The sequence below is a fragment of the Arachis hypogaea genome, chromosome 15, assembly GCF_003086295.3.
Source record: "Arachis hypogaea cultivar Tifrunner chromosome 15, arahy.Tifrunner.gnm2.J5K5, whole genome shotgun sequence".
NCBI lineage: Eukaryota > Viridiplantae > Streptophyta > Magnoliopsida > Fabales > Fabaceae > Arachis > Arachis hypogaea.
In genome coordinates this window covers 141,183,890-141,199,697 of record NC_092050.1, presented here as the reverse complement: position 1 = coordinate 141,199,697, position 15,808 = coordinate 141,183,890, and the positions used below count along the sequence as shown (strand labels likewise).

Below are 15,808 nucleotides of genomic sequence, written 5' to 3'. Positions count from 1 at the left end.
TGAAACTATCAGTGATGCCTTGAAGTATACTGATGTTGGGCCTTGTGCCTACACTTCGGTTAAGTGGGATGAAGGTGTTGAAATTTCTTATCATGATGCATTGGCTCACATCTGTGAACATGTTTCTCTAATTGATGGTATTACACCCACTCACAAAGCCCTAAGATATGAGCGTGCTCAATTGCACCGAATGGTCAATCATATTATTCTGCCTCAAAGCGGCTCATATCAAAGGGTTTCCTACACTGATACTCTCGTTTTATATGCCCTTCTCACCAAAACTAAAATTTCATTTGCATACTTGATGGTTAGATATATGTTTGACTCTGTTAGGAGTGAAAAGGACAAAGCACTCCCTTATGGCATGTTTCTAACTTGCATTTTTGAGTATTTTGGTGTTGACTTGACCAATGAGAAATATGAAAATAGACATTCATACCTAAAGGGGGGTGGTTCAGTGAAACAGAACAAAGGACCCACTAGATCTGAAAGAGTCGTCCTAGATGATGAAGATGAGGACTTTGTCCCTGAGGATTCTACTGCTCCTTCCACTTAGGGTACTTCCATCTCCACTGGGAAGAAATCCACTCTGCTGAATGTGGTCAGGGATGTTGCTCAAGAGTTTGTCTCCCAATCGAATCACTTGATTGAATTGAGCAAAGAGAAAAGGAAGCTGGCTAGCAAGCACGAAAACTTCCTGAAGAAATCAAGGGATAGGGTGGTTGTACTGATGACCTTCATTGACAACCTTCAAAATGATGAAGACATAGCCACGGATGTTGAAGAGGAAGCTGCTTCGGAGGGGAATGGTTCTGATGCCTAGATTTGTCTCATGAAAACTGCTGCTACTGCTCTCTTTTTGTCTCATAATTTATGTCTCTTTTGCTACTTTTGAACTATTTCATTTTGGATGACTGTAATAACTCTTAATATTGATGCACTTCAGACAGCTTAGTTAGTACTTTAAACTGTGCTCTAACTCTTTTCTGCAGGATACAAGACTTTGTTTTTGTTGATTTCGTTTATTATCCACCCTTGATGACAAAAGGGGGAGTAATAGCAATAGGATAGGATAGTAGATCCTAGTACTTCTTTTGGTTTTTTGCTGCATTAATACTTGTTTTCACATGCTGAATCTGTTTGCTGATGGTAATAGCTTGATGTTGGGCTGATTATGTGATGTTGCTTATCTGATATCCCTTAACCAAGATTAATGTATTTTAGCTCTTTATTGTGCTCTCTTTAAGATCAAAGAAAAATAGGAACAAAGAGGAAAGCACAAATTCAGGGGGAGCTAACCATGAAAAGGAAAGGGGGAGCGACATAAAAGCAAAAGACAAAAATCAAAGGGAGTTTTCTAAACCTGACTCAAACTCATTTCCTTTTGATTATTGCTTAAATCATGTTTGTCATCAAGGGGGAGAATGTTGAGTTAAGAAATTAACCAAATTAATTAGTGATGACAAACATTATTTTTGAGTAAAATAAATAATTAGTGTTGATTAATTATATTTACTTATTAACTAATTGTTTATTGTTGCAGGCCAAATATTAATAGCCCAAATGGAATAAAAAGCAATCAGCAAAGAGTATTGGGCTGAAAGCAAAATAAAGAGCCCAAACAAAAGCAAAGAAAGAAGCCAAAGAAATTAAATCGGGCCAAGCATACCAATACCCGATCCCAGCCCGATCTGGTTTTAGAAATGCAAATCCCCCTCTTTTGCTTAACCAAAAGCAACGTTCCTCTCCTCTCTAATCAAGTCAAATCATGGCATCAGAAAAGTAAGAAAGAGAAAGAGAGAAAGAGCTTCTTCCCTAAGCTAGTAACCAAAGAAGCAAGAGAGAGAGAGAGAGAGTTGAAGCACATAAGCACAGAAGCTAAAACAGAAAATCCAAACCAAATCAAGCTTAAGAAAGGTAATCCATCTCATCTTGCATGCAATTAGATCTTCATCCCTTCTTCCCAACTCTCTGCTCTATCCGAAAATGGCATTCAAGAAAAAGTTGATCTCTGTTCTTCACTGCTACAAATCCACGGTCACAAGAGATTCTTGGGGACCAAGTTGCATCTCTATGGTTCAGATTTGGTTGACCATTGGAAGACAATTTCAGTTACTCCCACATGGCTTTCGGTCAAGTTGGAGAAGTCAGAAGCAAAGATCCTATTTTGATGTTTGAGAAGAAAAAGTGAGCTTGTGGGTTGGTGAAGCTCAAGGCTCAAGGTGTTGACCTTGGAAGAAGAACCAAGGAACATGCAAGGAGATAAAAGAGGTTTGCTGTTCATTCATAAACTAAGGAGAGAAAACCAGTGAATAGAGGTTTTGTTCTGAAGAGAGCTCTTTGAAGAAGTTCAACTAACTGGACAGTGTAACCTAATCAAAGGTGCATTCCGCCAGTATGAAGAACTGATTCAGAGGCTTGCTAATCTGGTTTTTCGCATAGCAAAGAGGCTGCTGATGAAGTCAATCTCCTTCATGTTTTACTGATTGTAATGTACTTTTCTAAGTTTATCTTTCTGTAATTTCTTGAGAGAAAAGGCATTGTGAGAAAGCTCAAGTAAAAGCCATGAGTGGAAAAAGGTTGAGTGATACACTTAAGAGAAAAGCCTAGAGTTATTTTCTGATTTCTTTAGGTGTGTTTATGTCTTGTATCTTGTACCTGTGAGGTATCCCTTTCTTAGTTGAGTTAGCACTAAGAGTGAATAGTTAGGTATTAGCATAGCCAATGTCAAGTTAGGTTAGAACTTGAGTGTGAAAGGATTGGGTCAATCCTGTGTTATTAGTGTATGTAATACTGTTAACTATAGTGAAATTCTTCCATAGTTGTGGAGGAGACTGGATGTAGGTTGCATAGCACAAGGCAACCGAACCAGGATACATGCTGGTGTTAGCTTTTCTCTTCTCTGCTGTGTTCTGTTTTCTGATATTCATGAGACAAAAATAAATTGTCTCATAAATTTCCGCTGCTGAGTCCAAACAGAATCAGAATTGCAAATTTGTTTAAAAGGGTAATAACAGCTACTTAAAAGGAAGGCATAGATTCAACCCCCCTTCTCTAAGCCTACCACAACCTTCAGTCCCTACACCAATGAGAGTCTTTGATTCTGTCAAAATGACGTGTGTTTCTTGCACTACCACCATTAATTTCAAAAACTGCTTCACACGCCGTGTCCTGGTCCTCCAAGGACCCGAGTGGTTTTGGTGCTAATAAAGTGAAACGCTACGGAGCTTGGTTTGCGAGGGCAAGAGGGTTAGGATGGTCCCTGACAGGATCTGGATGGCGAAGGGCGGGGAGGCGTTGGAGACGTTATGGGAAGGGAAGAGGATGAAGAGCTTCATGCGTTCCAAAACGGTGCGTTTGAGGTTGATGGCGGTGATGGTATTGGAGCGGTGGAGAGAAAGACGCTGATAGATCGTGAGTTCTTGGATCGGTATGTGCCTATGGGTAGAATTCAGAGGCATACTACGAGGGATTTGATTAGTAAGATTGAGTTGTTAGAGAGAAGGATTTTGTTTATGATGAGGGAAAGATTTTATATATTGATAATTTAAAGAGCAATGCTAGGGAACCAAAAGGGTATTAGCCAAAAATCAGCCAAATATTTTTGGGTGAATCCAAAATCTCTACGAGTTAATATACATGGATGTTTCTTCTGTTAAGTATCAGAATGTTTCTTTTTTATACTAAATGGATGTTCTTTTATATATTTTTTAAATTTTTTTGTATTACAAATGTGAATGTCTCTATTTCTTTAAAAATTTCATAATTTTTTTTAAATTTTATAGATATTTAATTATTTTTACTAAAATATAATTGGATATTTCTTTTGTTAAGTATTAGGATAGCTTTTTTTTCATATTAAATGAATATTTTTTTATATTTTTGTAATTGTTCAAGAACTCCTTTTGACTAAAATCAAATGTGTAGTTTACAGTCTCTTTAATCATCAAGTCTATCGTTGTTCAAGATCGATAAAAATGCTTTCTTTCTCCCATGCATTTCGGGATCAACCAACCGACAATTTCCAACAAACAAGTCTTTTTTCAGTAAAGCGGATCACTATGTTCATGAGAGAGTATGACAATAAACCAATTTTATGATTGGATCATCGGTTGCTGTAAAAAAAGAAAAAAAAATGATGAAGTACCAGCAAAAATCGAAGGGGATAAAAAATGGATGAAGGAGTGGATATTAAGATCGAGCTACCAGTAGGGGAAGAGCCTACCGGCGGTACTTCTGGGGGTGCAGGAAATTTCACGCAAAAGATGCGGTCTCTGTAATTGCTTCCGATTGAAGGAGCTAGTGGAGGTGACGAAGATGTGTAGAGAGATGAAAAGGACGGTGCCAGAAATATTAGAGGTGGAGGTTGATTCGAAAGGAGGGCCCGGATAGTGAAGGCCGGCGAAGAAGAGATCCTTCTTTGGTTACAAGCAGGTTGTGGTTAGGTTAATGTGAGAGAGAAGAGGAACGTTTTTATAGGTTTTAATTAGGTTTACTTAATCTTTTAAATTTTTTAAATTTTGAATTTAAAAAATTTAAAATTAATTAATTATTAATATAAATTAATGTGATTTTGTTTAGTTTTTGGTTGGTAACCTTTTGGTTCCATATACTTTTCCTAATTTAAATATAATTGGGATGAGTTGAATTTTGTTCATTCATGATAATAGTATATATTATCGTGGTAGTTTGTATAATTACCGTTAATTTTGGTTTTTACTGTGTGTTAATGAATTTGATCATCAGCAATGATTTCGGCATTGTTGTTGTTAAAGTCGTATTATTGTTAAAGAAAAAGAACAAACACACTGAAGAGAAAAGAAGGAAAAAAGAGAAAACAGAAAGAAGAAGATATTATGTTGTTGTTAAAGTCGTATTATTGTTAAAAAAAAAGAACAAACACACTGAAGAGAAAAGAAGGAAAAAAGAGAAAAGAGAAAGAAGAAGATATTATGATAAATGTGCGTTTTTTTTACTATAAAATGTTATTGATGACCTAATTACAAAATGGGTAAAGTATACTTTTTGTCCCTGAAGTTTACTAAAAGTTTCAAAATTACCCCTAAGTTTCAATTTGTTTCAATGTTATCCCAAAAGTTTTCGATTTGCATCAATTTTATCCCTGAACGTTAACAGCGTTGAAATCACTAACAGACGTTAGTGACGTGGCAATAAAGGAGTTCTATGTGGCAATTATGTGTGTGAGTCATTTCTAAAACGTTTTTTAAAATAATTTTTAATTTTTGTTTAAAAATTTATATTACAAAAATGATATGGCTAAAAATCACAACCTCAAACCCTAAAATTAACTTCTTCATTTACGTCTTCCTCTTCATCTTCTTCACTGTGTGTAAGAATAAGAACCCTAACGAATGGCTTCCCAAGGCTCGGTATCATCACAAAAAAGCAATCGGAGACGACGAACGCTTATATGCAACTGTGGTGAACCCCCTGTACTGAGATGGTCGAAGACACCAGAAAATCCCGGCCGGAGATTTTGGGGCTGTGTATACTTTGATGTTAGTTTTGAGTGCTTTTAATTTTGATGTCTTCATGAGTTTCTTCAAGTTCTTTTTTTTTTGTTTATGTTGCAGATTGGGAAGGAGTGCACATTTTTTTCCTGGGCAGATGGAGTTGCAGAGACAGAAGAGGCTGAGGTTGCAAGGTTGAAGATGAAGATTTCCACCTTGAAGACTAAATTAGTTTATGCTAAATGCAAACTGTTGGTGGCTGTTATTTTTGGTGTGTTGGGTTGGTTTATGGTGATTTTAATGGTTTATTTGTGGGTGAAGAATGGAACCCATTTGAGATTAGGGTATTAATGCGTTTGGGATAGCTGAAATTAGCAGAAGTAAGAATAGATTGACTGGTTGTAATCAGTTACAAAAATGTACTCAACTCGAAAACTTGTTAATATAGTTGTCCTTGAAGTTTAATTTATGTTTCAAAAATATCCCTGAACGGATTAAAATAGTTTGGCACTAAAATTGGCATTAAGAACCTGTTGTGGCAGAGACAAACTCAAGTAATGAGGGATAATTTCAACAGTGCACTAAAATAAATTTGCATGAAGGAATACATCACATTAGTCATTATCAAAATAACATAAGTTGTTAATCAACATAATCTCTAGTTAACGTAAGTCATAACCAAAGTAAAAACTTAATTACATAAGTCCTAAGCAAAATAATTCAGCAACAAAGGAAGAATTGGAGTCATAAGTCATAAGTCATAATACAAAATGCCAACATTTTTCAATCTTCCAAAATAAACACCAAACACAAGATGTGACACAACTAAGACCCTGTGAGAGCACTCTGAGTCTGACTCCCTTGTGATGAGGGTTGTCCCTGTGCAGTTGAAGTAGAGTTGCTCCTAAGAATTCTAGTTAGTCTTGGTGGCTGAAATTTTTGTGTGCATTTGGTTGGGTATTAGGCCTTGCTGCAACACTGGCCAACCTGGTACTCTTATGCACTGAGCCAGTAGATCCAGCATTCCTTGCAGTGTTGTGCTGGACTGGTGATGTTGTAGCAGTTCCAGCATTATTGTTTTGGGCTGGCGATGCTGAGGATGGGGCAGCAGTTGTTTCCTATGATGGACATGAACAAAAAACAACAACAAGTTACAGTTATAAAGAGGTAAACAGTATAAGAAACAGTGTTATGTATAAAACTATATTTACTAGACAAGTACTCACGTTTGGCCTTCTAAGAGGGCAGCCTCGCTTGTTGTGACCCAATTTCAGACAACGAGAGCATTTTTGTTGTAACCCCAGCCTAGATGTGCTTGGGCCCTGTGGTTCTTCACCCTCCCCCCTTGCTCTTTTCTTCTTAGGCCTCCCAATTGGCACTCTATGTGGTGGAGGCATCACATCTGGGTGGGTAGTTCTCTCCCACATTGTATGTCCATTACAAGGGTTAATCATGGGGGTATAACAAGCCACATAAGCAGCTTTAGTGTAACAGCTTGAAACATATTTTCGAATATCATCCTTAGCACAATTAATTGCACTAACTGCATGCGGACAAGGTAAACCTGTCATTTGAAACTTTCTACAAGTACACTCTTTCTTCAGAAGATCCACTACAAATTTGTCCCTGCCTCTTATGACTTCAAATTTTGAAATACCGGCAGCAACCGGAAACCACCACCTAGAAGCATCTATTTCCTTTTGTAACTTAAGCTTAATCCTAGGAAGAATATCATCCTTATACTTCTCAATAAGTACCCTATTTTCAGCCCATCTCTTCATCAAATAAACTCTAATATCTTCTAGCATTGTCAATATTGGTTTTTCCCTTGATTCAACAATTGCAGAGTTAAAGCTTTCACACATATTATTGACAAGAGCGTCACATTTAGGATAGAATTCAAACCTTGATTTAGTCCAATACTTTGGACGAATTCCTATCAAGTGTCGATAGGCACCCTCACTAATGGCTCGGATTTCCATCAACTCCTTTTCCCATGCTGCTAGATATGTACATTTTGCAGCTCTCCACATCCTTTTCTTAAGATTCAGCCCTGGAAATTTTTTTTTGAAGTTGGCATAAAGGTGTCTCACACAGAATCTGTGATCAACACCTGGAAGTAATTCATCAAACGTTGGCACCAGGCCCTATTGGTGCAAAGTGCACAATTTTAATATAATGATCAAATAATTAGTTTAGTGCAGAAGCCACATGACTAACTAATTCACAGCAATTTATAACTATATATAAAAGAACATTACAAGAACATTAACATATAGTGCAGCTCTCCACATGACTAGCTAATTCACAGCAATTTATAACAGCAACATATAACTAATTATATGTTGAACATTACAAGAACAGCAAGATATAGTGCAGAAGCCACATGACTAACTAGTTCACAGCAATTTATAACTAATTATAAAAGAACATTATAAGAACATTAACATATAGGTACAGCAATTTATAACTAATTATAAAAGAACATTACAATTACATTAACATATAGTGCAGAAGCCACATGACTAGCTAATTCACAGCAATTTATAACTAATTATAAAAGTCAATTACAAGAACATTAACATATAGGTACAACAATTACTAACTAATTATAAAAGAACATTACAATTACATTAACATATAGTGCAGAAGCTACATGACTAGCTAATTCACAGCAATTTATAATTAATTATAAAAGTCAATTACAAGAACATTAACATATAGGTATAACAATTACTAACTAATTATAAAAGAACATTACATATAGTGCATAAGCCACATGACTAGCTAATTATAAGAACAATAACATATAATGCAGAAGCCATGAACGTGCTAATTATAAAAGAACATTACAAGAACAATAACATATAGTGCAGAAGCCATGAACGTGCTAATTATAAAGGAAGATTACAAGAACATTAACATTAACTAATTATAACTAGACATAAAAATATAGTGCAAAATCTTAATTACACTAAAATACAGGTTAGTAAATTACCTTTTGTTGGTCAGACATGAACGTGCTACGTAATAATTTATCCGCTCCTATATCATCAATTAGGTTTGAGAGGAACCACGTCCATGAATCTTTTGTTTCAGCCTCCACGACCGCATATGCTATAGGTAGCATCTGGTCATTCGGATCCCACCCCAAAGCAACCAATAGCCATCCTCCATATAGTGTCTTCAAAAAGCAACCATCAAGCCCTATCATAGGCCTACACTTCATGAAACTCTCCTTGCAAGCCTTTAAGCAAATATAAATCCTATGAAATCGTGGACTTAAGTCAACTGTTGTATCGGGGTGCTCAGTTTGGGCTACTGGAGGTAATTGAACATGCAGCTTCACAGATGAACCAGGATTGGTGCGCAGCAACTCATGGCAATAGTCGTAAAGTCTTCTATACTGCTCCCTAAAAGTTCCATTAATGTCAACCAGTGCAATCTGCTTGGCCCGAAATGCCTTTGCTCTTGAAATCTGCACATTCCACTTCCTAAGAGTCCTACTTTGTATGGTGCCCAGCTTCAACTTCGGATTCTCTTCTACTTTTCTCCTGAAGACCTTCGCCAGCCACTTCGACTTCATCACTTTTATGTCAAATACAGTGTTACAAGAATGATGATCATTAACTGTTCTTAGCTGCCAACTATCTTCATTGGCCATCTTCACCGCATATGCAAACCATTCACAACCATCTCCACACTTAGCCCTCACCCGGACATTGTCCACCACTGGAAATTTTATGTTTCTCCCAGTATGAACAGCATATGATGTCACAGCTTCCTTGAACTCCTCTCTTGTTGCATAGAGAGTTCCAGCCTCCCACTTATACTTACTCATATCCTTCAACTCCTTGTGAACGGGAAATTTCTTCTTGCTGGCTTCATCATCCTCACTCGATACCTCCTCTAATTCATCACTGTTCAATCCTTCATCATCGCTTAAACGAGAGCTCTTTCTCTTCCCAGCAGCCACCTTTTGAGTTTTCTTTAACTTCTCGACAGCACTCTTACTTTTCTTAGACTTTCTTATATCTTGGTGCATCTCCCCAAGAGTTATATCAACATCAAATAAACCATCATCACCACAATAATCATCTTCACTATCACTAAAATGCAGATCAGAATCAGCCTCATAATCTGGGTCATCAGTGTCATCCTCTTCTTCACTATTGTCCCCATCACCAATATTCTGTAGCACTTCTTCAGCAGATAAATGGGCATCAACTAATCCCTGCATTTGGGCCTCCATATCCACCCCTCCACCTTGGGCTTCTGCTTGAATATTTTGGGCCTGTCTAATATCACTTGGCCCACTATCAGCATCCACACACTCCTCCTCAACAACTTTGCTGCCACCCCCAACATCTAAATAACCAATGTCGTAACAAAAATCATCAGGGATTGAAGCCTTATGCACCACATACAAATCAACTACCTTTTTTTCAACTCCTATCTTTGCCATTTCCATTGCTTCTTCATCACCTTTCAACAACTTCAACCCTTCTAATCCTAATTCAGTATCTTTATACCACAGTACCCCAATGTTTTCAGCAATGTACCCAAGTTTTCCAACCACATCATAAGCTTCTATAACACTCCATCTATCTCTGTCACACCAGTCAACCGTTGTCACCTCACCATCAATATACTCATTTTTTCCCTTATCACTACAAAACCTACCCCTGTGATGAACTCTAACACTGAAATCATCCATCCTGCCGTTATAAAAAGATGTTCAGACCAAAGAACAGAGTAACTAATCATTAAAAAATATAGACCACCTCAAAGTTATATTTTTCACTAAAACAGAACAGAAATCCCTCAATCCCTCAATGCAATAGAATCCTAACAGCAATCAACAGTGATTAAAAAAAAACCCTAAATCCTAACCATTCAGACATGCAGTAGCAAAATTGACTAGAATGGTGGCCTACCTCGTCAGAAACCTTAATCAGAATGGCGCTATCCACGTTTGAATGGTTGATAACTGAATACTATCCCAAACTCCTCCCTCAGTCTCGACGGCGTCACAACATGCGCCGTCCTGCACGTCGCTGTGGCGGACTGTAGTTGACGGTGCGACGTCTAACCACCCACCAACCTTCCTCCTGTGACTCTGTTTCTCTGGCGATGTTCCTTACTGGCAAAGGGAAGACAAACGGGTTATGTTTGAAAAAGGATGCCAATTGGTTTACTTGGTATAACTCAGCCATGGGTATTTTGGGGGTTTCACATTTCTTGCCACATCACACACTATACTTTGCCATATCACTAACGTCTGTGAGTAATTTAAACGGCGTCAACTTAAAGGATAAAATTGATGCAAATCGAAAACTTTTGGGATAAAATTGAAACAAATTGAAACTTAGGGGTAATTTTGAAACTTTTAATAAACTTCAGGGACAAAAAATATACTTTACCCTTACAAAATTATATTTTGTATAAGAATCTAATTATAAACTTTAAAATGTAGGGACTAATTTATAATTTTAGTAAAAATATAAAGATTAGTGATGTAATTTAATCTTTAAATAACAATTAATAAAGATTTAATTGTGAAAATTTAATTATAATTTTTTAAATTTAAAAATTTAATTAAAAATTTGATCAAATTATAAAGGTTAATAAAATAATTAAATTTTATTGTTTTTTTTTTTTGGTATTATAAATTTTATTGTTATTGTTGTTGTGGTTGTTTGATAGATCACATGTTTTTCTCGAGCATAATGAAACCATTACTGCCCCAAGCCTTGTAATTTATTTGGGAGTAAAGTACCAATCCGGTCCCTGTCCATTTCCCAAAATGACAAGACGATCCTTAACCAAAAACACGTTCCATTACGGTCCCTGACCCTATACTCCGTCTGCCAATCCGGTCCTTTTGTCAGTTTTTCGGTGAAAACTTGACGAAAATTGCTGATGTGTCAGGTTAAAAAATGGACAGGGACCTAGTTGTCTCTAAATTTAAATTGGTTAGGGATTTATTTGTCCGTATTATTCTTTAAATAATATTTTTTAATTATTTTTTATTTATTATATTAATATTCTTTTTTTAATAAATAAGTACAAACTAATTAATAAATTATTCAAATTTAAAAATATCCTTTATTATAAAACTAAATAAATAATTTTTAAATATATAAATAATTTTAACATTAAAATTCAGTTAATACATTAATAATAATAACTCTATGATATACTATTAGTATTATGATCTAGCTAATTTTTACAATAAAGTGAAAACTAATGAACACATTATTTAATATATAGTAAACTTTTTTTGACTAATAACAAATTTAATTTTTTATCTCTTTAAACTAAATTAATAATTCTATTTGATATCTTTACACTAAAATACACTATGAGTAGGCTACTAATACTAAATGAAATAAAACATAATAGAATTATTAATTTAGTTTAAAGAGATAAAAAATTAAATTTGTTACTAGTAAAAAAAGTTTACTATATATCAAATAATGTGTTCATTATTTATAATACTAATAGTATATCATAGGGTTATTATCACCAATGGATCCACTCCTATAGGTGTGGGAGCAAGCGCCCCCCCTACAGTTTGAAATTTTATTGAGTAGTATATAATAATAATATTTATTTGCCTCCATTAAATTATTAAATTTGACCCCACAATAATTTTTTATTCAACTTTCGACACTTGATAATCAATTTGAGAACTTCATATTAGATTTCCGTTATAATAATCAATTTTTAAATTTAAATAAGATTAGTGTTCTTTTTTAGAAATCTGCTCAAAAGAATATTATCTATCTATTTGTGTTTCTTCTTTTGAAATTAGTTTTAGTTTTTTTTTTTCATAATAACTACACTAATTGAATGAATTTTTTCAACTATGAATATCATCAAGAGCTAATTGTATAAAAGTTGAGTTCTAAATGATTGTTTAACGACATATACAAAAAAAGGACATTTTTTGTGACTAAAAAAAGGGACATTTTGATTATATTGTCAAGGTTTCAAAATATGAAATATAAAAAATTAAATTTTAAATTATGTGTTATTATTTAAATTACTATTTTCGTATTTTAATTTGTAATTAGATATCTTGAAACCTAATCATATTTTATAATAATAAAATATAATTATAACAACAATTATGCTACGTAAATATAAAATAATCACTTGTACAGAATAAATCTTAAAATACAAATTTTGAAATACAAAATACACATTAAAAATAATTTAATATATGTATTTATACTCAAATTTATAGTAGATAATTTGATAGCTAATTTTTTATGTAAACGTAATATTTTTATTATAAAAATTATTATCATGTTATATATATTTCGTCCCCCACTATCAAAATTTTTTAGATCCGTCACTAGTTATTATTATTAGTGTATTAACTGAATTTTAATGTTTATTATTTATATATTTAAAAATTATATTTAAAAATTATTTATTTGGTTTCATAATAAATGATATTTTTAAATTTGAATAATTTATTAATTAGTTTGTACTTTTTTATTAAAAAAAATATTAATATAATGAATAAAAATATAATTACAAATATTGTTTAAAGAATAATAAAGACAAATAAACCCCTAACCAATTTAAATTTAGAGACAATTAGGTCCCTGTCCATTTTTTAACCTGACACATCAGCAATTTTCGTCAAGTTTTCACCGAAAAATTGACAGAAGGACCGAATTGGCAGACGAAATACAGGGTTAGGGACCATAATGGAACGTATTTTTGGTTAAAGATCGTCTTGTCATTTTGGAAAATAGACAGGACCGAGTTGGTATTTACTCTTTATTTGGTATATACGTCCAATTCATAAAATTGATAAAAAAAAATCAATAGAACCCAATTAAAACGGGACTGGAGTCTGGAGACCTTTCATTAGTATGGGGAGTGTTGGAAACAGCGGAGTAAGGACTATTTCCGTAGGGTTAGCAAACTCCTTCAAACTTAGACAACAGCGAGAGTGCGAATCACTAAAATGTTGTCATCCTCAACCTCAACGATCACTTTCATTTTTAGGTATTCTTTTCTCCAAATCCCTAATTTTGTTGCCTTCCCTTCCTCTTCATCTTCATTCTCATCCCTTCACTCTCATTCTGTGCCCCCATCCACTCGCCAAGTTGATGAAGCTGTTGATTCCTTCACTCGCATGCTCTCTATGCGTCGCCCTCCATCCATCATCCAATTCACCAAGATTTTGGGATCTCTTGCCAAGACCAACCATTTCTCCACCGCCATTTCCCTTTTTCAGCAATTGCAAGCCAGGGGAATCGCTCCCGACTTATTTACTTTGAGCATCGTAATTAATTGTTGTTGCGGCATGGGTCGTATGACACTTGCTTTCTCTGTATTGGCCAAGATTTTCAGAATGGATTATCAACCTGATACGGTAACATTGACAACAATCCTGAAAGGTCTCTGTCTCTGTGGTAGTGTTGAAAAAGCAGTGTGCTTTCATGACAGAGTGCTGGCTCATGGATTTCACTTCGACCAAGTCACTTATGGGACCTTGATCAATGGCCTCTGTAAGACCGGACACACATCAGCTGCTATTAAAGTGTTGAGAAACATCCCACGGTATGGCATTGCTCCTAATGTCTTAATGTACAACGCAATTATTGATAGCCTCTGCAAGGATACACTTGTAAGTCAGGCTTTTCATTTATACTCTGAGATGCTTGCTAAGGGAATTTCTCCTAGTGTTATCACATACAGTTCTCTCATTTTTGGATTGTGTCTTGAGGGTCAATATAAGGAAGCCATTGATTTGTTAAGTGATATGATGCTTAGAAATATTACTCCAAATGTTCGTACCTATAGTATTTTGATCGATGGGCTATGCAAGGAAGGAAAGATCAAAGATGCTAAGAGTGTATTGGCTGTAATGGCAAAACATGGTGTGAAACCAGATGTAGTTACTTATACCAGCTTAATGGATGGATATTGTTTGGTTAATGAGGTAAATAAGGCAAAATATATATTCAACACAATGGCCCAAAGTAGAGTTTCACTCGATGTTCAAAGTTACAGTATCATGATTAATGGCTTCTGCAAAAGTAAAATGGTCGATGAAGCCTTGAATCTCTTTGAAGAAATGCATCGCAAGAACTTGGTTCCAGACACGGTAACTTACAGCACTCTTATTGATGGCTTGAGCAAATCAAAGAGAATCTCCCGTGCTTTGGAGCTTCTTATCGAGATGCATCATAGAGGTCAACCCGCTAATGTAGTCACTTACAATTCGTTGTTGGATGGGATGTTCAAAAACCAACAACCTAACGAGGCATTTATGTTATTCAATCAAATGAAAGAGTGTGCCATTGATCCAAATATATTCACTTACAATATACTTATAGATGGCCTATGCAAAAGTGGAAGACTTATAGATGCAAAAGAGATTTTTCAAGATCTTTCCGTTAAAGGCTATCGTCCAAATGTGAGGACATACAATATTATGATCAATGGGCTTTGCAAAGAGGGCTTGTTTGAAGAAGCATTGGCACTCTTGTCAAAAATGGAAGGCAATGGTTGCTTACCAGATGCTGTAACTTTTGAAACTATTATTAGTGCTTTGTTTGAAAAAGATGAGAATGACATGGCGGAGAAACTTCTTCGGGAAATGGTTGCTAGAGGCTTATTGAATTGATAAAAGAAGGTAAGATACATCAACTCAAATTGATATTACATCTCCTTGTTGCTGAATATGTATCATAGTTTTGTAAATTCTGTGTCTGTTGGGTCAGAGGACTTTGGCAATGCCATGACATCAATATAATTTTGCACTTTCTATTTTTGCAATTGCTATCATCCTTTTTAATTCCACTACTTTATTGATTCTTTAGATTATATTCCTAGTTATAGCTTACAGATTTTATTTTTGGGAGTTAATTACTATTTTTCTGGATTTAATTAGGTTGATTGTTGATTTTTTTTCTGGGTTAATTAGTTGTTTTCTGAGTTGATTTTCTTCGCTGTTCATTCATTGTTGTTAACAGAGCTAGATTGTTGGTGTTTTGTTCTGATCTCTGCTCTCTGCCACTGTGAGTTCTTGGGTTTTTGAATTATTTTTTATATTTTGTTAATTCACTATATGAATTGTTTGTTGGAAGATTGTTAGTTCAATTGTCTTGTTAAATATATGAATCGATGGCTTGATGCAGAGTTCTTCTGCTTTTCAGTTTTTTTTTATTTTGTTAATTATATGAATTAATCTTTCTGTAATTTTGAATTTGCTTAATATAAATTTGATATAAGTTCAATATAGTAGAAAGTAGAAACAGATATTACAGTTAAAAACATGAATGACTAATATATTTCTAGTCATGAGA

General features: G+C 34.8%; 1 protein-coding gene across 1 annotated transcript; it reads left to right on the top strand.

Moving 5' to 3' along the window:
* The first annotated feature begins 13,363 nt into the window (after nucleotides 1–13,363).
* On the top strand, nucleotides 13,364–15,227 carry LOC112750953 (uncharacterized). The gene is made up of 2 exons (XM_029292987.2): nucleotides 13,364–13,407; nucleotides 13,500–15,227. The coding sequence occupies exons 1-2, from the start codon at nucleotides 13,364–13,366 to the stop codon at nucleotides 15,124–15,126; spliced, it is 1,671 nt and encodes a 556-aa protein (XP_029148820.1). The 3' UTR covers nucleotides 15,127–15,227.
* The last annotated feature ends 581 nt before the right edge of the window (nucleotides 15,228–15,808 follow it).